Source organism: Coffea arabica, chromosome 5c, assembly GCF_036785885.1.
Source record: "Coffea arabica cultivar ET-39 chromosome 5c, Coffea Arabica ET-39 HiFi, whole genome shotgun sequence".
NCBI lineage: Eukaryota > Viridiplantae > Streptophyta > Magnoliopsida > Gentianales > Rubiaceae > Coffea > Coffea arabica.
In genome coordinates, this window is record NC_092319.1 from 42,320,434 (window position 1) to 42,346,875 (window position 26,442).

Here is a 26,442-nt window from a genome sequence, read left to right on the forward strand (position 1 = left end):
TGATTTCTGTAATGAATCAAAATCTAACGAATTCTATCTTGGACAGAAAGGTAAATATGCTAGAATCTATCAAAATGTAATCCTTTAAATAATTTATTTCACCAAAGACAGACAAGGTTAAGAGTAAAGGCAACGGCAGTAGAAAGAAGAAAGTCCGTGTGGGACCAAAAATTTAGAAGGAAGGGACCAACCAGGATGCTTCTACAGGACCAAATCTTTTTCTGGCCTCTTATAAACCCACCTCCCAAACTCCCTAGCTTTTACCCTGCACACAAGACTCTCAGAAAAAATATCCCCTGCTTTTTCCAGCCACCCTCTGATTCTCTCCTCATATTCAAAATTTTTCCCACTCACAAACCCACAAAAACGCATTTAGATTTTTATTTGGCTCTCCTTGAGGCCGCTCGCTCTCTCAGACAAGGGTGTTCTTTTCTTTCTGTAAGAGATTTGGGATGGATTGCTCAAGAAATGAATTGTTTAGGCCGTTTTCCTCTGGGTTTTCTTGAAATGTGTGGTTCTAGTTTTTCTATATTTTCGATTTTTTTCCCAAAGTTAAAATCTGGGTTTTGAAGATTGATCAGATATATCCCTCGGGTTGCTAACAAAATCCAATCTTTTAGCCTTCCTTTTTTCGTTCTAATTTTGGTTTCTTTGATTGGGTGATCCATCTCAAATACTCTGCTTCCCCTGTTTTTCTTTAATATTAGCAGGGGAATATAGTATACTAAGAGAGCGAGCGGCTGGTTATAATCTGCTTATCCCTTTTTTTTTGGGCCGTTGGATGAACATTTTTGTGTCAATGGCTTCACCTAAAAACAGTGGGAAATCAAAGAAGTATGTGGAAGAATCACAACACTTGGCTGGAATGGAGTGGGATAGAGATAGAAGAGGTCAAGGCATCAGGGAATTTGATTTAAGCTTGGAAAGGCAGCAACAGTGGAGGCCAGTTTTTGATGAAGCTTCCATGGAAAATAGGCCTTTCAAGAAGATCAAAAGTCCTGAACGCCAAGACCCTTTCCATCAATCCTCCTCTTCTTTAGCTCAACAAACTTCGCAACCTTCTCTTTCCCTTACACCTCCTTATGACAGCAGGGGATCAAATCCATTAGCTTTTCCTTCTCCTTCTCCTTCTTCTTCCTCTTCAAGGCATGTTTTTCCATTTGCCTTTGATGGAACTCAACAATCTTTGGAAAGTCTACAGCATTTAAGAGCACATACATTTGATAGAAATCAACAGAATACAGTTCCTCTGTTTCATCCATTGCAGCAAAATGAGCAGCAAATGATCTCTTTTGCTCCTCATTACCACCACCATCAGCAGCAGCAGCAGCAGGGTTTTGCATTCCCACCTTATTTTGCAGGGGATGCGGCAGCAGGTTCACAACATCAGCAGCAGCAGCTTTTGCAGTATTGGAGTGATGCATTAAGTCCTAGAGGAAGGATGATGATGATGAATAGGTTGGGGCAGGGGCAGGACCCCAGGACATTGTTCAGGCCCCCAATCCAGCCAATTAACACCACAAAGCTGTACAGAGGTGTTAGGCAGAGGCATTGGGGCAAATGGGTAGCCGAAATTCGTCTCCCTCGAAACAGGACTCGTCTTTGGCTAGGCACATTTGACACAGCTGAGGATGCAGCCTTGGCCTACGATCGCGAGGCGTTTAAGTTGAGAGGCGAGAATGCTAGGCTCAATTTTCCTGAACTCTTCCTTGGTAAAGAGAAGGCAGAATCATCATCTGTAGCAGGACCGGATTCATCAGCCTCGGACCCTCCAACTCCCCATGACAATTCGGCATCAAGAAGCGGGGATCAGCCACAGCAGCCTGATCAAGCTCCTGAAGGGCTTAATATGGATGTGTACATCCCAGAGCTGCCAGCAGCTGCATTAATGGGAGATAATCCTGATGATGACTCTGGGCTGGGATCGAGCGAAGTTACGGCTAGCGATGAAGTTCCAGCCTTTGCAGAGAGCAGTTCTGCTGCAGCTGAAGGTGCATTACATCCACAGTCATCTGAGTTAGTTTGGGGTGAAATGGCTGACGCTTGGTTCAATTCAATACCGGCAGGTTGGGGTCCAGGTAGTCCAGTTTGGGATGATTTGGATTCGTCCAATAATCTCATGTTACCTCCTGATCTTCCCTTTGTCAACCTTCATCAACAAAGTTCTCATGATTCTGATTCTCAGAGGCAGCTTGATAATGCTGCTTCATCTTCTTCGACTTCATACCCAGTGAGACCCTTCTTTTGGAAGGATCGAGAGTGAAACTTTAACTCAGAATCTGCAGCATTAGGCTCAAACTACTCATCCCACTTGCACTCAGACATGCATAGACACAGGCACAAAATTTGCATTCCTTTCCCTCTTCTCCTCAAAATTCTTTCTAGCAGGAGTGCAGTTTTAGACAATCTCCTCAATTCTTCTTTTCCTTTTTCTGGTCGCACACATGATACGTGCTATGACTTCTTAGATCCTTCACTTTTTTTTCCTTTTTTTTTTTTTTTCTTTTTTCGAATTCCTAATCATGTCCTTTGACCACAAATTCTTCCTCATCTCTTTTGCACCACTCCATCCTCAGGTTGCTGAATTTTTGCAGAACAACCTCTGGAATTCATTCTGCTTGCTTTCTTTCTTTCTTTTTCCATTTTGACCTTTAACCTCTTTTTCACTTTCTCGTACAAACCCAGCCATCCTGTCTCCTCCTCACCAGTCAGCAAAGAAAGGGCTGCATATTATAGGCCCTCCTTCTGCAGTGGCAAATTGATCAGTGCCTTAATTACTTCGTTGTGCAAAGAGTAATGCTGTTTTGTTCATGTCAATGCTATTCCTTAGAACATGTCATGCTACGATTCTATGTAGAACATATTAATGTTCTATCTATTGGTAATTTTCTGGTGATGGATGTTTCATTCAGCAGCCTAGAAACCAGCAAAAGGGGGACAGTTTTTTTTCCCTCCTTACATCCATTCTTCACGAACTTTTGATCTGTGAGGATGGGAAATTAGAGAAGTTAGTGTACATTTTCTCTAGGTGTGTGTTATGATATTATGGTTGTAATTCTGCATTTCCTATTATGCTGACATTGTTAGAGCAGCTTGCAGTTTCTTTCTCATCTCTTGTTTTCCTTGTCATACTTTTGACTACCTGTTTTAGTATTTTATTCCATTGTATGAGCACTAGAGGTTAAGTTTGCCATGGTTTATCATGAATTCTACACTTGCATGTAAATTTTTTTTTAAGAAAAGAAAAACTACTATTCCATGACACAGTTGTCTTTTTAGGGCCTTAAAAAGGCCAAAAACTCTCTCATGGGAGCTTTACAAAAATTAGCAACCTTTGCATTCAACTACGAATAAAACAAGAGTAAATCTTATATACTGTTAGTGTATACACTATCATCGTTTGATCCATGACATGTGTGTAAAAGTTGAATTTCAAATTAAAAATTTACATAGTTATTATTCATCCAACGCTGATAGTGTATATACTGTCCGTGTAGGAAAAGATTAATCCATAAAACAATAAAAATGTAACTTTATCTTGTTATAGTGCAATTTAGCCAATAGCGAGGAAGAAATGTGCATACCAATTTTTACTTTGGCACACATTTCTATTTCTAGTTGTTAGATACAAGATGGCCTTGGCAATACATGACACTTAAATTCAACATTTTGACATTCATCTTCTTTAACCATATTTGACCTTTCAAAATTGGGTATTAGTCTTTATGAAGGTAACAGAAAATTGGTACTTGATTGTCTTGATCCATCAAGGATATGAGACACTAACTATGATTACAGCTTCATTTATTCATACTTTCAAATTATCTAGGTTCAAAATAAATTCTATCTTTGCAAGTTCAAAATTAATATCTGCATATACCATCCAAGAAAATTTACACTTAATACTATCACCTTACATTCCCAAATTAGCCATAAATTTAGAAGTTTGAAATGATATTTTACACACACACACACACTTGACACATCAATGCTGAAAAGCACAAGAATAGAATCTCAAAATGCTCCTTTTATCTCGTTATAAAGATGCTTCTTCTTTGAGGAATCTTCCTATCCCTTGAGCATAACTTTTCGGACCCAAAATTATATTGAGTCTTGGAACAACAATGGGTGGCCATGCACAAACGACATAGTAGTTAATAAGCATGCGTTTATTAATTAAGTATAGCACTTAAACAAATCTCTTAATTAATCCTCTAAGATGGGGTGATTGACAAAATATATAGTTTGAATTTAGTGGGCCCAGTTTGCCGGCCCATGATATCATCTCTGTTCTTTCTTGCTTGTGACGGCAATGCACTAGGTGATGAGAAAATGATATGGTTAATAATTAGTGTAATTAATTAAAAAAGTAAAATATCTAATCTTTGTGCTAAGAGCCTAAGACAGCCATATTCCATCTTCTTAGCTTGGTCCCCCACCATTTACCTAAACCTTAAACCACGCCCAACATTTTGATGTCATGGCAAGGCTGCTGCTAATCCTCTGTCTAGCTAAAAAAATTCATGAATGGCTGGATTGTAGTAAAATACGGTAATCCTTCCATTTCTTTCTTTCTTTTTTTTTATTACATCATTTTTGCAATTCAAAGGAAATGGGAAAATGGTGAGTTGCAATGATAATTATGAGGGTCAAATCTTATCTTATTGCCAAGATTTGTTGGAACTTATCTTTATTTGTGTTGATTTTTTGAATCTGTTGTATCTATTGATTTCACGTCTGTATGTGTCTGTATCATGTTTGATTTGATGTATTTCTGCCATTACTGCGGAATTATTGACCGAAATGATGTTTTCTATTGAAAAAAATAATAATAATCTTGGCTTATTGCCTGAAGGAAATATGGGTTTATCACTTGATGCCTCCCTTCAATTCCACAGCTTGACAAGTAATTTTATTTTTCCTCTGTTGTGGCATAATGTAACTATAAGCATGATCTATTTCCTAATATCATAAGTAATCAGACATACCTTTATTTATCCTCAAAATTAAGAAAAATACCTTGGAAAGGCTTCATGTTTATCAAATTCTTCTAATGCATAATACTCTCTAGATTTTGTACAACAATAATGTTTTCTACCTAAATCAACATCTTAACTAATGACTTTTATGCAAAAAAAAAAAAAAAAAGGTTATGAACTTTCTTTTCCCCTTAAATACGGTGTACGAAAGGTTAATCCATAAACTTACATAAAATTTTCAAACAAATAATGGGTTCAGCACTAAAGCTTCGAAGGGCAAGAACATTACATAGATATCTATTTTACAAACTGCTTTTTAGTCTAAAGTATAAGAGGAGAACAACTATTTTTTGTTTCTTCAAGGAAATATATGATTATGAATGAAATCAGCGAAAGCAACTACTGAGAAGATTTTGTTAAGCTTCACCTGAATAATTCTTTAGATGTACTCATAAAGAATCATCCAGACCGTAGAAAAAGTCGAAATATACATAATCAACATTCAACCTGCTCCAGATGAAGCTCAACCAGTTTATGATTGAGGAAGACTAAAATAGTGCCTTGAGCACAAAAGTTAGTAATTTTTTTTTTTATAGGAAGACTAAGACTTCTGACCAAATCATGAGAATTCTGACCATGAAGGGAATTTGTGGACAGTTTAAAAATCTTATAATGTATGTAGGAAACATAATTTATCAAAATTGGCTTGCAAAGGTTGGCACCAACCTAAATTGCTGATATGAGACTTGATAGCATTCTAGCCACAAACTCTATAGCTCTGTACTGGTTACCGAAATTGTCAAAGGATTTAGGTGACTTGCTGCCTCTGCGGGGAATTCTATTCAACCCCAAATAAATTCCTTCACTAATGTCTCCATCTCCTTAATGGGAATTCTCTCTTTCGTACCTTATGAAAGTCTTTGACCTCACATTTCTACAATCAAAGGTCACAAACAAATAATACAAGTTGACAACTCTTTTCTCATTTATTTTGTTTTGTACTTCATTTATGTTTATATATATATATATATATTTGCATTTTAATATGCTCTAGATCTTTTGTAGTAGTTTAAAGTGACTTGTATTTCTAGCAATCATCTCATGTAAGTTATTCATTTTTTCATCGGATTAGTCAGAGATGATTGAGGGTTAACTTGGCGTGTTGTATCAACTCACTAAAAGAGTTCGTGTAGGATAATAAAGTCATAATTTGCTGAAAATTTATTGTGCAAAAGAGTTGGACCCATGACACACCATAATGGACAAATTAGAAATCAAATTATCACTATTGATTTCTCATTGAATTTACAACTAACCCCCATTGTTTACATGCGTAACATCAAGGACTAATATGGAATTATACAAAAATTCAGGCATGACTACCAAAAATATTTGAGTTGGGCCTAGCTGGGATATATAGTGCAAAGGCCGTGATAACTGCCAAAAATCTTTTCTGAAACAGCGGCCTTTTAAGAGCCTCATTGGGCTCTTATCAAGCCCACTTGGTTTTTTTTTTTTTTTTTGTGTATTTCCAACTAAGTAGGCTTTTATACCCAAATAAATTGAAGTATCTCTAATAAAAAAGTTACTGACAAGACAAGTAGGGCTTGAAACGAGTCAAGTCAAATTAAGTTTTGATTTAATCTATCTGAAGCTCGATTTAATTTTATCAAGGTCAAACTTGAACTCAAACTTGAACTGAGCTCTCAATAAAAAATACAAGATCGAACTCGACCTCAAATTCAAGGCAAATTGAGCTCGAACTCGAGTTTAAAAAAAATAAAAATAATTATTTTATATTTTAAAAAATGAATAAAATAATATTTTTTAAAAAAATAATAAAATATTATGAATATGTAAATTTGAGTTAATTAACGAGTTAATGAGCTGAATATCTTTAAACTTGACTTCGAACTTGAGCTCGATTAATACTGAGTTCGAGTCGAACTTTGATTTGAACTAGTTGCGATCGGCTCGATTGACATGCACCCTACTGACTAGGGATGAGCAAACAGTACAAATTCGATAATTCGGTTAGCTGAATTCGGTGAATTCTGTTATTTGGCTTTTAGAAATCTAAACCGCTTTCAATTTCGAATTGGCTATAACCGAATTCATTTCGTAACCGATTTCGAATTCAGAAATGGTAGTGAATTCGGTTAACCAAATTCATTTATAAAAAAAAAAGCTGATTTTTTAAAAATTATTATTGATTTGATCCCCAAATTTATTCATAATTTAACACATTACTTATGTTCTAATCATTTTGTGGTTTTATTTAATTGGCATTTATTTGATCACTTATACCTAGAATCCTTAGTCTATGATTTAAGGAACACATAAAAAGTGATTAATTTAAACTAGAATAAACCTTAGACTATACAATGATTAGTGATAATTTATGAATTTATAATTTACAATGATTAATAATAAGTAATATTAGTTACAAACTTACAAATTACAATGATTAGTAACAAGTTATATTAGTTACAAACTTATAATTTATTTCAAATCAAAATAAAACTTATTTACTTACATATGTTATTGTGAAAGTCAATACACTAATACATTGATTTGCAGTTCATATGCATTCACTCACACTGCTTAGTTGTCTTGTCTATATTTAAAGCCCTAAGATTAGTGAATAGAGAATATGAATTTTTATGTTAAATATGTAATGTAAATTTAGAGCACATTAATACTTGCAATTTACAGCTTACGCGTTCAAATATTTAATAATTCAAACATGAATGATGTATCAAATTACCAATATCTAAATTCTAATTACTAATTATGTTTATTGTTTAATATTTAGTATTATACATATATGTATTAATTATTATCTAATTCTAGTCATGTTACTCATGTATAAAATAATAAGTATTATAGTTATGTTATATTGTTATGTATTACTATATATTTGTATTATTGTAGTCATATAACAATTAACAAATAGTAAAATAATATATTGTACATTATTAGATATTATTATTATTATAAGTACATGATAATACCATATACTAACTATTATTAATAGCATTTACCTATATAATATAATAACATATTAGTAGTATATACTAATACTAAATAGCATTTATCTATATATTATATAATTTTATAAACTAATTTGGTATTCGAATGCAGTAATGCGGTACCCTATTTCATTTTACCGAATTTGAATGCGAAATTGGTTATTACCAAATTCATAATCTTATTATCTATTTTATACTATATTAGAATTCGGTGAATTTGGTATGTAACGAATTTATACCAAATTACCAAATATCTGATTTTAAATTATCAAATTAAATTTGAATTCGATTATGAATTCGGTATATGACGAATTTGCTCACCCCTGACAATGGCCAGGATAGCACCAAATGCATTCCTACCTATCAAATGGAAATCCAGAGACCAAATTTTGATTGGAGGAATGGAAGCTTAGTTGGCAGTTTTATTATCCGTCTCATTTCCCTCCCCATCATCATCATATCCTACTATGACAATAATGTCTGCTTTGTTATAGACAGACGATTTCATATCTGTAGACCTGTTTTAGAGACTTGTTTTTAAGTACACTGAACTTGATCACACATAAGATTCTGGTTCTTGGGAAACATAGCTCAATTTCCTTGTCATCTGCTACAACTTGATTGCATGGCTTTGCAAGCGGCTGCTTTACTTCCATCTGCTCTATCCCTCCACAAGGAGGTATGTCCATGTCACAAGTGTCTGTACCAGTAATTTTCTGATTTCTTGATGCTACTGTTTGAGTTAATGAAGAAATTACTGTTACTTCTGTTAACAGGGCAAGTCGAATGCAGCTCTGAAGGAGACAACGCTATTTGGCGTTTCAGTGTCAAATCATCTTAAAGCTGATTTTATTTCTTCTTCCAAATTGAGCAAGGTAATGTGTACTCGGGTTCTCTCAGTTTTGGCATGTTTTGGATTGTACTTGAGAAAATGGTTTGTGAGATGGAGCAAGATTAAATAGGGGTGCTAATTGATATTCTGTGGGTGGATGAAGATGTGCTCATTTTCTTGAATTCAGGGATTAAGCCTGTTAATTAAGTATTCTTTTGAGTGCGAATGATCAATAATCCTTAACTACCAATTGAATGTTCTGATATCCTATTTAATTGATTTTTGATAGCCTATGATACGAGTACTGCAGAATCTTGTTGGTGCAGAGGAGGCCAAGATCCCTAGTTTCCTTTTTTTTTTTTGTTGGGGGGGGGGGGGGTTGTTTTAATCACAAAACACAAAACCTTGCAGCTTATGTCCTTTATCTACCAAAGTTGTCGGCTTATCTGTTTTCTTCTTTAATCATGCATTGAACATATAATAATCCAGTCAGTCAGAAGAGCTTGTTAATCTTGGATGAAGGTGCTAAATAGAATTCATTGTTGCATTCCTAAAACCTCTTTGTTCAATAGAGTGCATAATGTATGTGTTTATCACCAAACAGATTCTCAAGTCAATTTACGCTCGTATACCATAGCTGCTAGTCCAATTAAAAAGAGAAGAACAGCGATAAACATCCCTCTTTCTTCCTTCCCAGATAGAAATTACACAAGATGGGCAGTGAACCTCAAATGTGTCAAATTCATCAAAGTTCAACATGAAACGTATGCTAAAAGTTCATAAAACTGCAACTTGGAGCCTTGGATTAGTACTGTTTCACAAACTTATGCGTGCTTGGACCAAAACTACTGGCTAAAGCATTTGGTTCCATGTTTGTAGGATTTTAGGAGGAGATCGTCACTTGGAACTATTAGAGCACAAACAGTATCAGCTCCAGAAATCAGCCAGGCTGCATCAGAAGAGAAGAAGACTTTGAGAAAAGGTAATGTCATAATTACAGGAGCCTCCTCAGGATTAGGTCTGGCTGCAGCAAAGGCAATCAGTGAAACGGGAAAATGGCATGTCATCATGGCTTGCAGGAATTTCCTCAAGGCTGAGAAAGCTGCTAAATCAGCTGGCATTTCAAAGGAAAACTATACGGTCATGCATCTTGACCTTGCTTCACTTGAAAGTGTACGTCAATTTGCAGACGCATTTCGACAATCTGGGAGGCCACTTGATGTGCTAGTTTGCAATGCTGCAGTATACTTCCCCACTGCAAAAGAGCCAACATATACAGCTGAAGGTTTTGAGTTAAGTGTTGGCACGAACCATCTTGGTCATTTCCTCCTTTCAAGGTTGCTGCTAGATGACCTGAAGCAGTCAGACTACCCCCAGAAACGCCTTATAATTGTTGGGTCCATAACTGGTAATCTCTACTCACCACATGTGCAGACTGCACCAAGTGATCTTTGAAAACTCTAGTCAATTTCTGAATCTAATATAGGAGCAACTCAATGAAGCTGGCAAAAAGAAGAAATCCCTGGTACATTTAGCGAAAATGAGTCATTATCTTGCTAGGATTCAAATCATAGGATCAGATGATGAGGGAGTCAGCTACTAAACTAGGCGTTTATTCCTGAGAAGAACTTTGTTCTGATAATGCAATTAGGTCCTTAAGGACAGTGTCTTTGTTTCAGTTCAGTTTCATAGAGAGTATATTTCTGTTCTTAACAGGCCTAAAGAAATTGAGCTGCTGTATTTATAGACCTTTTGTGCTTTTGTCCCATCAGGAAACACGAATACCTTGGCAGGCAATGTGCCACCAAAGGCTAACCTTGGGGATCTAAGGGGACTGTCAAGTGGCTTGACTGGACGGGATTCCTCACCAATGATAGATGGTGGACAGTTTGATGGAGCAAAAGCCTACAAAGACAGCAAAGTTTGCAACATGCTCACTATGCAAGAATTCCATAGAAGGTTTCATGAGGAGACAGGCATCAGCTTCGCCTCTCTCTACCCAGGATGCATTGCTGAAACTGGTCTTTTCAGGGAACACATCCCACTGTTCAGGCTTCTCTTCCCCCCATTCCAGAAGTACATTACAAAAGGCTATGTGTCTGAAGAAGAAGCTGGAAAAAGACTTGCACAGGTCAGTGAAAATCACACAGCAAGATAGATATGCATCCAGTTTTGCAAACAGACTTACAGTTTCTTTCTGAACCACAGGTAATAAGTGATCCAAGCCTATCAAAATCAGGTGTTTATTGGAGCTGGAACAAGAACTCATCTTCATTTGAAAACCGGCTATCAAAAGAAGCCAGTGATTCAGAAAAGGCACGTAAACTGTGGGAGATCAGTGAAAAGCTTGTTGGATTAGCTTAAAGAAAACTTGGAGGGCACAACTCAAGTCTCTGTCATCATAAGCAAGGTTTGTGTAGTTAAGATTGACCTGGAAAGAAAATTACAATGAGCGATTCCTAAAACAAAATAACTTGCGCCTAGAAAGATTAGAAAGGTGAGCCATCCTTTGTACAGATGAGGCCTTTGTAAAAATAGCTTTGTCATTTTGCTCATGTGACATTTCAATTATAGTGTCTCTTTCATATGCTCTGAAAATTTTCGTTTTCCCCTTGACAGAGAATGTTGTCAATTGTTTTATTGATATGTTTTTGGTTAATGCGATTTATACAAGAATACTTTCTTTGAGAACTATATTCATTCCTAGAGCAAGAAACTCAAAGTTGTGGAGATTTTCAACTGCGAGCTTACCTTCTCCCAACAGAGTTTCTTCGGAGTTCCAGACTAACCTCACCATAGGCTTGATGCTTCGGCACTGATCAGCACGCATTCCATGACCAAGATAGAGGTTTGCTTAAGGGTTTTGTACACTGCCGCCTGATCTTGTGCTTCAATTGCCTGGGCGCAAATTACAGACAACTGAAAACTACACTTCCTTTGGCATCACCTTGAAGGTGTAGACTGTGTTCAATGGCAAAAGTCACGCATTCTTTCTCATTTTGCCTTCCACTAGAAACGGTGCAAGTAAACACAAGGCAACTGAATTTGAGCACCATTACAATTTTGCCTTCACACATGCACAGGCGTTAACTTCTTTCCTGTATCGAGTCAGGCCTCTAGACTCATATTAAAGGCGTGAAGCTACAACTGCAACTGAATCACGCCTTCAAGTGCCAGTGCCGTCTGTTCCATTTTTGTCCCCATCTCCAAAAGTGCATTTCCAATTTTTCCGCTACAGAAAAAATTCCCAGGATGCATCATCAGAAAATCATTTAGTATGGTTCCAGGCAACAACTGAAAGTCAAACTCAAAGCCCTCTGATCATTTCACAGAGGTTTTAGCCCAGAAGACCCAATAAACAAATGTTAAAAAAAAAGAAGGTAAAAACTTTGCCCAATCTTCTCTGCATTTTGACAGATGATTCATGGGTTTTACTCTGACAGTTTTGGCTAACTTAAAGAGGCCAAGAAACCCATAAAAGATTTTGGTTAAATCGCAGACTTTTGCTGATATTATTGCCTCCATCTCCGTCTTGATTCTTAAATTCCACCCCCTTCCTCACTTAAAAAAAAAAAAAAAAAAAAAGAGTATCCAATAATATTGTCTGTTGCTATTTTTGCAATTTGCAGCCAGTATTTACTACCTCTAAATAAGGAAGAAACTCATAAACAGTCTTGGCTCTTGAGTCAATCCCAGTTTTTCCTCTACTCTTCTTGGAGCTTAGGAATGGGTATTCCACAGCGTTGTCTTCTTTTGCTTTGAAGAACTAAGAGCAAGTACAAAAAAATGGATCTTGAGCTAACTGATAATGCTGGTGATGCCTCAGATCATCATGAGCTGGTGGAAAAGAGAAGGAAGAGTACAAGGAAATTCGTTCTTGCTTGTGCTGCTTTTGCATCTATTAACAATGTCCTTATCGGCTATGGTATGTTATTTGACTTTGATTTTCATGTCCACTTCGATTGGTAAATGATTAGCCCTTTTCTTATATGTCAGATTTTGCACTTTTAGCTGATAAACTTTGCTCTGTTCAATGTTTAGAGTGTTTGTTCTTCTTTGACCACAAAAAAAAAAAAAATAAATAAATAAATAATTTGAGATTAGACGAAGATCAAACACTGATAAATCCTGGTTTTTCGATATCATGGTGATACTTTTAGCCGCTTTGGAGAGAAAATATGGAAAAAGAGTGTTTTTTTTTTTTTTTTAGATTTAGTAGTGTTCTTCACATATTGAGCTCTTTGATCTACTAGACTTGTACAGGTTCTCCGGTCTCTGTTTTCACTTTTTGATGTTTGTTAAGCTATTGTTAACAAATAAAGAATCACTCTGATAGTAGCGTAACCTCAGTTGTGTCATTCCTTAGCTCTGTAATCCTTAATGTGCCTTTAATGGGCCATCAAGGACAGTGAGTACATTGGGTCGATAGATAAAAGAGGGGTATGATTATATGGCAAGAATATCAGGCTTTCATGCATGTATCATGATTGCAATGAAGCAGCAGGCAAGCATCGTGCAAGTATAAACTGTCAAGTGCCGTGAATTCATTTTACTGGCATATCTGCTGTCAAATGGTATGCAGTAGTGTCTCTCGAAATCTACATATTAATGTGTTGTTTGGGCAATTAAACTTTTTAAGATGAGCTAGTTAGGCCAATCAGATATTCTTTAGTGGTTCCTCCTGAGGTTACATGATGTTCTTTTATATTTCTTGCTGTGACTTTTGTTAGTTGACGCTGATAATAAGGGTAAAGAGAAATTTCAGCTCTAGCATGTGCATATGGCACCATGTGACTTGAGGTCAGTTTTTTCGGTACACAGATGTAGGTGTCATGACTCATGAGTGGGGCAATACTATTTATTAAAGAAGATTTGAAGACAACAGAGGTGCAAGAAGAAATTTTTCTTGGTATCTTGAGCATAATATCAATTTTGGGTATTTTAGCTGGTGGAAGAATATCTGATGCCATTGGGAGAAAACCAGCAATGGGTTTAGCTGCTTTTGTCTTCCAAGCAGGAGCAGTCATAATGACTGTATCCCCCACATTTGAGGTACTAATGATAGGAAGAATCTTGGCTGGAATTGGAATTGGTTTTGGAGTCATGATTGCACCTGTTTACATTGCAGAGATATCACCTGCATTTGCTAGAGGTTCCCTCTCCTCCTTTCCTGAGATTTTCATAAATCTGGGAATCCTTTTAGGTTTTGTCTCCAACTATGCATTTTCTGGTCTTCCAGCACACCTAAACTGGAGGATAATGCTTGCAGTGGGAATTCTGCCTGCAGTCTTCATTGCATTTGCACTATGCATAATTCCTGAGTCACCACGGTGGTTAGTTATGCAGAACCGAATTCAAGAGGCAAGGGCTATTCTGTTGAAAACAAATGATAATGACACAGAGGTAGATGAGAGGCTATCAGAAATTCAATTAGCTGCTGGAATTACTGATGCCGAGAAGCATCAAAGCAAGGCTGTGTGGCGTGAATTGCTAAGTCCTACTCCAGCACTTCGCAGGATGATGATCACTGGTTTCGGAATCCAGTGTTTCCAACAGATTACTGGCATTGATGCAACTATTTATTATAGTCCCAAGATCTTTAAAGCTGCTGGTATTGATGGTAACTCAAACCTTCTTGCAGCAACAGTGGCTGTGGGGGTTACAAAGACGGCATTTATACTTGTAGCTATTGTTCTTATCGACAAAGTTGGGAGAAAGCCACTGCTCTATGTGAGCACAATTGGTATGACTTTATGTCTGTTTACATTGGGAACCAGCCTTTCCATTCCGGGAGAGGGATCTGTCGGAATAGCATTGGCAATACTATCAGTCTGTGCAAATGTAGCTTTCTTTTCCGTGGGTATTGGTCCCGTTTGTTGGGTTTTGACTTCTGAAATCTTTCCTTTGAGGCTAAGAGCTCAAGCATCAGCACTTGGAGGAGTTTGCAGCAGAGTATGCAGTGGCCTGATTGCTATGTCCTTCCTCTCTGTTTCGCATGCAATTACTACGGCTGGGATCTTTCTTGTGTTTAGTTTACTTTCAGCAATTTCTGTTGCCTTTGTCTATACAATGGTTCCAGAAACTAAAGGTAAATCTCTGGAGCAGATTGAGCTGCTGTTCCAAAATAATATCTGCGGAGGTTTTGGTATCAAAAATTTCATCTCCTCAAAGTTTCTTGGCGACAAACATAAAGTGTCAGCACGCACAGCTTGAGATGATACAAGTAGGACAGTTTGGGCAGGAATTTGTAGCCTCAACTTTTGGTTAGTCCTACGTATAGAGCCACATGTATCTCTTTCCTTTTTTTTTTTTCTTTTTTTTGTACATAATGGTCTTGCTTCTGACTGCTTACTCTTCAATATCAAAAGCCTCCTTTTAATTTCATTAAAAATGTTTTATACCACAGCAAGATCTGTATTCTGAACGGTAAAAGGACCAGCTCTTGTATTTTTTTTTTTTTCCTTTTTTTGGGTTGGATATAACTTGTCAGACAATGGTTTATAGCTGTCAAGGCTAATTTCACTTTTCACTCTTCAACTATATCTAGATTTCAACTTTGGTCTTTGAACTTTAAAATGGAATACTTTAGTCCCTAAAATATAAAAATTTCTTCCACTTAAATAAAATCATTGATGAGAGCGGGATCAAGTTTATACTTAAGTGTGATAAATTTTATATTTTATGGATTAAAGTAGAATAATTTTTATACTTTAGGAACTAAAGTGTTCTATTTTAAAATTTAAGAATTTAACACTTTTTGACAGTAAGAAGAACTTTAAGAATCATATTTTGACCACCAAACAAACATAGTGGTTAATTTTTTAACATATATGGTCATATTTATAAGGCCTAAATCTTTAAGCCCAATAAATTTTGATTTAAACTTTTTTTTTTCAATTGAGATTATTTTTTCGTTGAACTGATTTTTATGAGTAGCATTCAATACTAATAATGATTTTAAGAAAACACATTATTAATATCCATAGATTAGTAATTAGGAAGATCATTGAACTTGATCTAGTGATGTTGGTTTGTTTGGATTGTGTTTTATTTGGAATATTTTTACTGTAGCACTTTTTGTGATGTGATGTGATGTGTGTGAAATAAAAAGGTAATTGAAAAGATAAAAAGATGTATTGAAAATTATAATAATGATGTAAGCAAATAAAATTGAAAAAATAAAACACAATCCAAACAAACCTAGTTGCAGTCTCCAAAACTGATTCACCGGATTGGATCGTATGTGATTAGGAAGTTATGCGGATCAGATTCGTGTTTCATATTCGGCTATTGGTCTTTTTATTTTTTATTTTTCTACTTGGGCAAAAGTTCGAGGTCCTTCACTGCAATTAACCTTTGTTGAAAATCAGCATTGGAAGAAAAATATAAAAAGGTTGAAAATTTAAGGCGAATACGCAAACAGTAACTGTAGAGGATCAAGAAATGGTGAACTGGGGAATTGCAGAACTCCACAGAAACTCGGGCAACTGGGACAACCTAGTTAAGGATATAGTGAAGATGGAGAAAAAGATTTTCCCAAAACACGAATCACTTGCTCGATCGTTTGATGAAGAACTCAAGAAAAGGAACAGTGGGCTGCTTTACTCCCAGGTTGAAGATGGAGATGTTGCTGGCTATGTCATGTACTCTTGGCCTTCTTCGATTTCTGCTTCCATTACAAAACTTGCAGGTTCTATTTCTATACTCATCATCTTGCAGCCATTATTAATACTGGTTCGGTTTTCTTGTTGAAATTTATTTGTTGCGCTAATCCCTTTCGTGGGATTCGTCATGTTCGAATTTGAGAATTCAGGAGCTTAATTGCTCTTATTTGTTCAATAATACGGATTATAGGGAGCTATTAAAAAGAGCCCAGTTGTAAAATTACTGGGTAGCCGGAACAAGTCTGTCATCTTCAATTCTGTTCTCAGTTTTCAGCGCAAGTCTTTTTTCTTTTTCTTTTTTTTTTCATTTTTTCTTAAGAGCTACTGTTTTAGTAGGCACAGTTATAATTTATCAAAAATGAAAAGAAGCGTAAATGGTTAGGTAGCATGGAATTTGAACTGATTATTCAGAGTTTGAGTTCTTCTATTAGCAAATGCAGGTTGGTTGATAGAAAATTGACTCAGCATTGAGAATCGTTATAGGTTTTTTTTGCACAGACTACAGATTAAATTAGACTTCTATCATAATTGTGCTGATTTGTCCACAGATCGAAGTTAGGCTTGGTACAACTAGTGTACCAACTTAGCAACATAAAGGCGAAAAATGCAGATTGCTAGTTGTGCATCTTATAAATGGTGGGTCTGTGTAACAGAATGTTTCTTTGTTGAATTTCTGCTTGGTTTTGTCTTTTGCACTGATTGATCTTATTCCTTTTGTTTTGCAACACTACAATTCATCTTCCTTTTCTACCTCCCCAAATTTCTTAATTCATGTCATTTTCCAGCAAAATTGGCATGTGTTAAGGGCTTAAGGCCCCTAGCCCTTAACACGAAATTAGACGTGGGGTAGTCACCCCAATCACATCTGCTGCTACGAGGTCCCTGAGGCCTGTTGGTGGTGTATCCATTGAACTCTGTGATAGCTGGTGCTGGACTGCTTCTTTGGATAGCCTTGCAAGAGATTAGATTTCCTTTTGTTAGCAGATTACAAGAAAAATTAAACAAAAATCCTCATAAAGTCAAGAAGTAGAATATGAAATCATGAATTGTTCCACAAACATGTGGAAACTCTTCTATTGAGCAATTCTTGTTGTGCAAGGGTAATGTCCTGTCTCTCTGCTTTCTGAAGTTACTTTGTCTACTTTTTAGTCTTATACCTTCGACATCAATGACTTAACCTCCTAAAGCGGTCCTCAGGGTAGAAAATCATGAATATATGTGCCTTTTGACATGAAACTCTGGAACAACTCAACTTGATGTGGTAGTTAGGTCTTTGACCTATATAAGTCATAATTTAGTGTAGAAAGGACACAGAGTAAAATTGCAGTGTTTCATTATCTCATGCAAGACCACAAAATGTACAAAATAGCATATCCATCCTCCTAAGTCATACCAGCCTCCCTTTTATGCTGTTCTAGGTTATGTATATTTGCAAAATGTGATCCCATGGAGAATATAGCTTCTTAAAACAATGACAAAAAATTTATAACGAAACCCCTTCTGTGGATTTGAGATCTTCCTTTTCTTTATAACCTCCTCATCTTATAAAAGGGTGTGTTTAAACAAGAATTACATGATTCAGGCTGGTTTGCACTACACATTCTTCAGAGCAATATAATCCTGAAATTTTTCACCAGGTTGAGCAATGATTGCCCCTCCTTGGACTGCTCTGACTTATACCTCAGTTCAATTCTTGGTGCTCTTTCAGTTATGGTTTTCCAGACACATTGAGACATAAAGTTGATGAATTTAGCCTCAAGCTTGGGGTCTCCCACCAAAATGGTGGTATTGCACATATCATTCGTTGACTTGGAGATATCAATTCTTTCTTTCATCTTTCTTTTTTGGTTTTTATTTTGAAAGGAAAGGGGAGAGAGGGAAAATTTTTCCTCCTGAGGACCATGACTAGTAAATGAAAAAAATGATCAAGATGCACTTTTGAGAAACCTTACTATCGGCTTCTTTTGAAAGAGAAATACAGGACAACAACAACGCTCATCTTTCTCCTATGATGCCTTCTGAAATCCTGCTTGACTCTAACCAAAATCAACTGTATGCGATTGATTTGGAGAGACTGAAGCCTCTTGATAAGCTGATTACAGTTTCCTCATTAGCATGTTCCTATCTTGTATAGGAGTGTTTGGTCCTTGCATGAAGTGTCCGTGATTTCATCCATTATTAACTTTTGTGCTACTAAAAGAAGCAAGGATTTAACTTTTATTTCACTATATATTGAATTTTTTTCAGGGTTTACTTTTGATTGATTGTTGTGATTTTTCTGGCTGGAAAAAAAATAGTGAAGGAAAATCATCGAGGACGAGGTCTTGGAGAAGCATTGCTGAAGGAAGCGATCCACAAATGCAGAACAAGAAAGATCCAAAGGGTATCCCTTCATGTTGATCCTGAAAGAACTGCAGCTGTGAACCTCTACAAGAAACTGGGATTCAAAGTGGATACTCTTGTTGAGGGTTATTATTCCCCAGATCGAAATGCTTACAGAATGTACCTTGATTTTCAAACAGATTAACTTAATCAAGTGTTCATGAAATTCATATATCACCGTTTGTTTTTTAATTTTATTTTATAGTGAAATTCCACATTATTTGATCGTTTTTAACTTTTTATAGAATTTGTGGCAATCTTACCCTATAATTGCACCCCTAAAACTTTTTTTATTTATTTTTTATTTTTAAGTTTCCTGCATTTCTTTAAACATGTTCAAAACGAACCAAGTACTAGTTAAAAGTATAAAACAAGAATGAATTTAAAAACTTTTGGTACATAAAAAATGAACATAAAAATTTGTTATCTATTGCATAAAAAGTAATTATTATCCGATAATTTCAATGTTGTTATCTGTTTTAATACTCTATATATTTTTTAACAAAATTCACAAAACTCCAAGTCAGTTAGCTGTCCCTCCAAAGTTCTAACCTTGGTCATACCTTCAATAGTGATTCACAAATATGTATGAAAAGTATTAGCATGATCCCAAGGGCTCCATTCTGGAAGAGGAAAAACAAGCATAATAGAAAAAGAAATTCTGTCCAAACTAAGCAAAAAAAAAAAAAAAAAAAAGGGAAAATTAATAAGACACCAAACCCAGAGAATTTCGAAAAATGTTTGAGAAATTATATGTAAAAAAAATGTTGCTGCCCAGGATCGAACTGGGGACCTTCAGTGTGTAAGACTGACGTGATAACCACTACACCACAGCAACATTCGACATCTTAGTAATTTTTATTTACTAAAAATACATGGGGAAATTTAGCCGCCGGGTTTGTTTTGGTTTCCTCCCATTTTGGCTTGGATTTCGGACTTCGGAAGTTCGGAGCAAAATTCTTTCTTGTCTGATCAGCCCTGGTTTAAATTTATTCTTCCAATTAAAGCAAAAGAAAAAAAGAAAAGGGGATACTGAGCTTAACCCTGACATCTCTGATATTGATCTGTGGTCAGGGTTTTGCAAATTTGGTTGAGAAAATGTCGAGAATGGCGCGGAGTTGCCTGCAATCCGTCCTGAAAATAGTGAATTCGGGAATTGGAATGGTGGGGATAGCTACGATTTTGTATTCCCTTTGGATGTTTATGACTTGGCGAAGGCACTTGGGTCCTAGTCCTCCTGATGTACCTGCCCCTTGGTATTTTTTTCTATTGAATTTTCTGCTTTTCTCTGCTTATATATGCCTGAAAAATGATGGGCTTTCCTTTTTATTTATTGATTAACAAGAAAGGTGATTGCTTTATTGATTTATTGGTTGGTTGGTTGGTTTGGTGGACCGGAGGTTATCTTTCGTTTTCATGACTGGCCGGTTTGTGAACTCTTTAAACTTTTTTTTAAAAAAAACGAAAGTTTTTTTGTTTTTTGTGTTATTCTAATTGGGTTTTTTTTTGGGGGAAAAATATTTTACTTCTTTTTTTTTTGGGCTGGTGTTTGTTATGGATTGGCAGTTGAGAGCGAAATGAGAAAATCAAGGGAGAAAATTGATATGGTTTGGATTAGATATATCTCGGTAATGAGGGTTGAATAAATACGATTTGCAAATGCACCTCTATAGTGATGGCTTGGATTTTTGTGGTGAATGAGCTCACACATAATCATTAATTGGAATCTGAGAAATGTTCAGATGATACTGATGAAAATTTTTGAGAACCTATATATTCTGATGAAAAAGTTTAGAACCTATGTGAGTGCATGTTTTTTACTCAAAGCCGATGCTTTTTTATCTGATTTAGGCAATTTGGCTTTGTTTGTGAGAGAACGTTGGAAAACTAAGTTCTTTCCATGTTTGGCTGCTGTTTCTTGGGTACATTTTTTAGCAACCATCTGTTTAGACAATGAGAATTGTAATGCTCTGTTGTGCTGCAGGTTCATCTACTCCTTTCTTCTCATTGGGGTGACTTTGTGTGTTGTGACATGCTCAGGGCACATTGCTGCTGAGACTGCTAATGGTTGCTGTCTTTGTTTTGTATCCTTTAAGTGAATGGATTTTCGTGAATAGAGTAATCGTATTACTGAAGAAATTATGCAGGGATTTTCTGTGGCTGGTGTTTGATTTTATCAGTAGCCTTGTTGCAAAAACATATAGATTGCTTTGCCATGTAGGAGACATAAAGTTATCGCCTTTGTATGGTATTCTGTGTCTTCTGCTTATGGACCTCTGGTTTGTGGTTAGGCCTTGGAGGCCTTAGGAACGAGCCTTTAGAGTGCATTAGGAGTCTTGAGCTTGTCTTATTGCCTTACTAGAGTGGAAGTGTGTTGAATGAAGAGCAGACAGTAAACGTCTTTATTATGGGTGTTTTATTCTGTCTCCACTGATGAAAGCAATCGTGTAATCATTCTCGCCTCTTATTGTTGGATTTGGCTAGCCCATTTCTTTCAGTATAAACTAGAGTTGTTGTTTTGGCTATGTGTTATGCTTTCATTGCTTTTCTGGTGCATGTTTGCAACATGGTCTCCTATCCTTCAACATGGCAAGGACAGTCTTGTTTTCCTTTAATCATAATTCTTGGTGAACTCATTGAACCTGTGGTTGGTTGTAAACTTGTTCTTTTCAAAACCTATTGAACCATTTATTTAAGTTGGCTGGGCTTTCTGTTTGTAATGCTCTTTCCTGAATAAGAAGATTAGCAGGCAATGAGTAATGTTAGGGCAAGAAAAAGCAGAAATTTTAACCACGCAGACATTAGCTGAGCTTAACGAGTAGCAAGGTTCACCTTTAATGCTTTTCAATTTCTTTCTTTTCCAGTCTTGCAAGAAATTCTGGTTTATAAGTTGATGCAAGGCCTTTTTCTTTTTCTTTTTTTTTTTTTTTGGCTGTTATGATTGTAATGGATCAGGCTAGACTGAAGCACAACTCAGTAATAGGAGTTGTCTAGCTCATTTTGGACTCTACTTCATAAAGCTCATCTTCGATTTAGTAAACCTATGAGGACTTTGAAATGTTTGTCCTGTCATACTTATTTTTGCGACTTTTTTTTAATTCTTATTCATTTATTTGTTTATTTTTAAATGCAGTTAACCTCAGTGGAGCTGTAATTTTTACTGCAACTGTTTTGTTATTAAGTGTTTGGCTAACCTTAACTCTATGAAGTACATGATATTTGTCTTTCTGCTTATCATGGTTGAAGCTGCAGTAGCTGTGGATGTGATTCTAAATCGCAACTGGGAGGAGGTAAAACTACCCTGTTCAGCATTTTACGCTTAATTATATGGGAAAAAATTCACTTTCCTGAAAAAGAAAAAAAAACACTGATAGTTGAATTGGAACAGGGCTAAGTCATATTCATTTGCACTGACTGCATGCCAGGACTTTCCAGATGACCCAACAGGGAATTTTAACGAGTTCAAAGATTTTGTGAGAGAAAATTTTGAAACGTGCAAATGGGTTGGCGTGGTTGTAGTTGCTGTGCAGGTTCTTCTCTCTCTCTCTCTCTCTCTCTCTCTCTCATACACACACAAAAGCAGGCACATTCTCCCATCCCCCAACTCACATTCTTACACAAAAGAGGCATGCATTTAGAAGCATTCATTTTATGTTTTTTTTTTAAAATTTAGTCAATTTTTTACAATCACTGATGGAATAATGCATCACTTCTTAAGCAACACACATATCCTCATTAATTAGTTCGAGCATTTACATTTTTCATATGCTGATTTTTTTTTATTTCCTATTTCCTGTGTGTGCTTGTTTACTACTTACCAAAAGGAATGAGTTTGTGCTTCTTAATTTTTTAAACCACCGTCTTTGTGGTATGTATTGAATGGTGTTCATTTTTTACATTTGCCCATTATATGTTTGCATTTCTATCTGACTGCCGAGGTGAATAAAATACTTTGCAATTTGAATATTTGTTAGTTGGCATTAGCATTTCAAATGTGAGTTGGATGTTGAAGCTTGTTTGCAAGATAAAGAAAGAAATGGAAAGAACTACCACATGGTTGTTCAGTTGGCCTATTGGTCATGTTTTATGTGCAGGGTGTAAGTATGCTACTGGCAATGATTCTAAAAGCCTTAGGACCATATCCTGAGAGATACTATGAGAGTGATGATGATTATAGTCCAGATAGAGTCCCTCTCTTGAAGCATTATGCCCCTCCGCCTTCATACGTTGTTGCTGACACACTTCATCCATCAAGGAATGATTCTTGGAATGTCAGGATCAACAGTAAGGTGGGTTTGCAATACTTTCTTGATTATTTTTGAAGAAGTGTCAATTTTTATTGGCATGATGGCATTTTGATGTACCCATCTGGCAAGCATGTTTCATCATGGTTTGTCTGTCTTTTGGTGTTCTGTCTGGTTTGATATCTCAATTGTTTGCAACATATTACTGTGAGATTTGACATTTGACTGTGTTTTCACATTTTGTTTCTCGCATTTCTTTGAGTCTGCATGAGTATAATTTTAGCCAATGTGTTTGCTTTATGAGAAAATTGCTTAAGCATGTTTTTTCTATTGCTAGTTGTCTCTTTTTTCCTTTCTTCCACTCTGCCTCCCTTTCCCTCTTTTGAATCCATACAGCTTCTGGGAAGAACTTGATACTCAGAGTCAAAGTGCACCTGCAGCTTATCTGCCTGCTTCTCCTTCTATCCTTTTTGTTTTCTCTTTCATTCTTTCATGTCCTGGTTTAGTTCCTTTAGAAGTTTCAGGAAGTTTTTCAATTTAATAAGATTGGCCAAGGAGGCCCCTTGGCCTAGAGGCTAAGGTTGAGGCCCTGGAATTAGAGGTCTTGGGTTCAAATCCCCCCCCTGCTCCATCCCTGCGTCTTAAGTCCCATCCCTCCTTGCTGGAAAAAAAATTTTAAAAAAACTTAATAACATTGATAAATTTGTATTCCAGAAATTTTTAGGGTGACTATGCTGTCTCATGGTTGCACTTCTGTACTGAGTGTTCTTCTGTGATTTTGTACTGTCCTTGCAAATTACTTGCACATATTGCTCCCTCCCTCCCTCCTCCTCCTCCCCCCCCCCTCTAATTTCTTGTGTTTGCTCCTGGTTTTCGAGAAAAGTGTTTGTCATCATGTAATTTTTCATTATTCATCATTTATGCATGTGCTCAGAAAGAAAATGATGAATAGATTCTGGTGAAGGACAAATAATTTAGTTGACATAAATGGCATGACAGTTCTGTACAAGTGATGATTTCTTCTCTTGCTTTGATAATTTCAGGGAAACAGATAAATTCTCTTTTGAATGAAGAGATACAACAATGTGATGAAGAGGATTAGGATCTGTACAATTGTCCTGATACTGTACATAAACCTGTTGAACTCATTCATAGGAAATACAAACCCTTATTTATGGTTTTCAACCTGTAAGCCACTTCTGCAAAAGTTCGTGAACTAAAAAGTAGAGATCACTGTAACTTTTTCATTGAAGATACATTATTGCATTTTTGAGTAGTTGCGGAGTATTATACAGACGTTTCTTGATAAGTAACTCTTTTTGAATTTGATGCTGTCCATTCTCTTTGTTTCTGGGGTTGGTATGTAGTTCGGGAAATGATCCAGCAATTATTGGTTTTATTAGCATGTAAAAGTGAGACCGAACCTATGATTACTACTCATCTCACAGAACCCTGTTTAGATCATCTCAATGTTCCGGTAAATATTGGTTAATATTTGCTCATTTGCAGACACATTTTACTCAAAAAAAAAAAAAAAAGTGTAGTAGTTGAACTAAATTGACATGCCTTTTGCTTAGTGGTTTTTTTTTTTTTTTTTTTTTGGTTTAAAATGCAGGTGGGAGGGCTAAACTTAATAAATTAGGCGATTATGAGTTAAACAAAATTACTGATCAAATAAAAAGTGTTTTCTTCTTCTCCATGTACTAAAATAAGATTCTAATTTCTAACCCGGATTTGTAAAACTAACACAGTTGAGTTAATTAGGATTAAATTAAAGAGCAAAAGTTCGTGTCATGCGACAAAAGACCAGACAATTGTCTTCTTCAACGGCAACAGGACAACTTTAACTACCACATAGTAATAACTAATTAAACATGATATCATTAGAAAATCTTTAGGCCATATTGGTAGTTAGTGGTGTTCCATTTGACCAGACAATCTCGAGTGTGCTTCTTCCATGGGATCTTCTTTTGTACTTTTTTTTTTTTTTAACTGTACAGATTGTGAAGAAAAGCGCTATCAAACAATTAAATTGAATGGTTCATGTGGCGATCCTTCATTGGTAGGAAAAGAATGGGTGAATTCTTCATAATTTAGATTGCAATTATTTTAGTGTTCGTGGTTGATGTAGCTTCACATGAAGATCTCTTTCAAATATTAAGGCCTGATTAGTTGCTTAGTAAAGTTCCATTAGGCTTATTTTATGGGATGTTTTGCTTACTTTATCAACCACTTTAAGCTTAAAGCAAGTAGTTTAAATTGCATCGCTACAGCAGAAACTTCAAATTGAAAAAAAAAAAAAAAAAAAAAAAAAAAAGGGAAGGGTTAAATCCACACTTCTATCGCCTAAATCGACACCCCTAATGCATTAACGATTTGTGTCACGGGCATTGATAACTTGTACTATTAGCATCAAAAGTTATATTAGGTGTGGATTTAGACGGTAGAAACATGGATTATTTAGTAATAGTCGGCTCGTGCTGCTTATTTAGAATTTTCTGCGCTGGACCTATTCGGTCAAAATAAGCCTGTTCTAGGATTATATTTTGAGCAATCAAGTTGGCGAAAATTGCTTGAAATTTCGTGAACAAACATGCCACGTAGTGACCAATTAAACTAGCTATTAGCTAATGCATTTTTCTCTCCTGCATTTGCATATTTCTTAATGCATTTATTGCCATAGCAGCTGATATGCACCTTTAGTTTTGGTTGCAACTCATCAACGCAGTTGCAACAAATACCTAGGAATTCAAGCAAGTCATCATGAAGTGGTAGATCAAAAACTTGGTAGTTCTTCATATGCGAATTATTAGATCTTAATTTGGAGACGAGTTAATTAGCTCAAACCCTTTGAGCTTCTGGTGATCAAACTGTCTAAAGTCAAAAAATCCTTGCATCATAGAATCATGCATCACTGATCACGAACAGAATACAGAAGAACATATAGTTGGTCAACAGAGAGCTGAGGTTCCTTTCCTATGTGGGCTGAGGCTGCTGATCATTTGGCCTTGACGCATTTGCTGAAGAACAGCAAAATTATTCGTCCAGAATGATGGTTGAATAGTTACGATTTTCATGTGGGATTTTGTTGTTTGCCAATGGTACCTTCCAAAGTTCTTGGCCGACGGATATTCACAGGGTCTTGGGCATGTATGGATGTTAACTGTGTGAACAATGAAAAAACATCTAGTGCAGTGGGGAACTCTTACAACGGAATGATAAAAACATAGTTTGATTTGCCACTTTTTAAAATAAAAAATTTTGATTGCATTGCAAATACATTTTTTAATACATTTTTTAATATTTTTA

General features: G+C 36.0%; 5 protein-coding genes and 1 non-coding gene across 10 annotated transcripts; 5 read left to right on the top strand and 1 right to left on the bottom strand.

The window, feature by feature from the left end:
• Positions 1-251: 251 nt before the first annotated feature.
• Positions 252-3,207, top strand: LOC113690293 (uncharacterized). The gene has a single exon (XM_027208131.2). It carries the CDS (start codon positions 782-784, stop codon positions 2,261-2,263), a length of 1,482 nt encoding a protein of 493 aa, XP_027063932.1. The 5' UTR covers positions 252-781; the 3' UTR covers positions 2,264-3,207.
• A 5,219-nt stretch (positions 3,208-8,426) lies between these two features.
• Positions 8,427-11,441, top strand: LOC113688851 (protochlorophyllide reductase-like). Its single transcript, XM_027206661.2, has 5 exons — positions 8,427-8,690; positions 8,788-8,886; positions 9,723-10,251; positions 10,616-10,974; positions 11,052-11,441. Exons 1-5 carry the CDS (start codon positions 8,637-8,639, stop codon positions 11,205-11,207), a joined length of 1,197 nt encoding a protein of 398 aa, XP_027062462.1. The 5' UTR covers positions 8,427-8,636; the 3' UTR covers positions 11,208-11,441.
• A 126-nt stretch (positions 11,442-11,567) lies between these two features.
• Positions 11,568-15,383, top strand: LOC113688850 (probable polyol transporter 4). Of its 3 annotated transcripts, none has more exons than XM_027206660.2 (3): positions 11,568-12,768; positions 13,665-13,995; positions 14,083-15,383. In XM_027206660.2, exons 2-3 carry the CDS (start codon positions 13,683-13,685, stop codon positions 15,054-15,056), a joined length of 1,287 nt encoding a protein of 428 aa, XP_027062461.1. In that variant the 5' UTR covers positions 11,568-12,768; positions 13,665-13,682; the 3' UTR covers positions 15,057-15,383. The 3 variants fall into 3 exon arrangements, with proteins under 3 accessions (XP_027062461.1, XP_071907083.1, XP_027062459.1); XM_072050982.1 differs by having other exon boundaries at positions 11,568-12,223; positions 12,670-12,768; positions 13,649-15,383; XM_027206658.2 differs by having other exon boundaries at positions 11,568-12,223; positions 12,670-12,768; positions 13,665-15,383.
• A 748-nt stretch (positions 15,384-16,131) lies between these two features.
• LOC113689936 (uncharacterized) lies at positions 16,132-19,063 on the top strand. 2 transcript variants are annotated; one of them, XM_027207757.2, is made up of 2 exons: positions 16,132-16,533; positions 18,805-19,063. In XM_027207757.2, the coding sequence occupies exons 1-2, from the start codon at positions 16,287-16,289 to the stop codon at positions 19,032-19,034; spliced, it is 477 nt and encodes a 158-aa protein (XP_027063558.2). In that variant the 5' UTR covers positions 16,132-16,286; the 3' UTR covers positions 19,035-19,063. The 2 variants fall into 2 exon arrangements, 1 of the variants encoding a protein (XP_027063558.2); XR_011815158.1 differs by having other exon boundaries at positions 16,395-16,533; positions 18,755-19,008.
• Positions 19,064-19,654: 591 nt separating this feature from the next.
• TRNAV-UAC (transfer RNA valine (anticodon UAC)) lies at positions 19,655-19,727 on the bottom strand. The gene has a single exon. It is a non-coding gene; the product is annotated as a tRNA-Val (tRNA).
• Positions 19,728-19,790: 63 nt separating this feature from the next.
• Positions 19,791-24,446, top strand: LOC113691113 (tetraspanin-19-like). Of its 2 annotated transcripts, none has more exons than XM_027209317.2 (6): positions 19,791-20,145; positions 20,874-20,973; positions 22,099-22,179; positions 22,315-22,419; positions 22,984-23,178; positions 24,177-24,446. In XM_027209317.2, exons 1-6 carry the CDS (start codon positions 19,988-19,990, stop codon positions 24,186-24,188), a joined length of 651 nt encoding a protein of 216 aa, XP_027065118.2. In that variant the 5' UTR covers positions 19,791-19,987; the 3' UTR covers positions 24,189-24,446. The 2 variants fall into 2 exon arrangements, with proteins under 2 accessions (XP_027065118.2, XP_027065119.1); XM_027209318.2 differs by lacking the exon at positions 19,791-20,145 and adding an exon at positions 20,241-20,691.
• Positions 24,447-26,442: the final 1,996 nt, after the last annotated feature.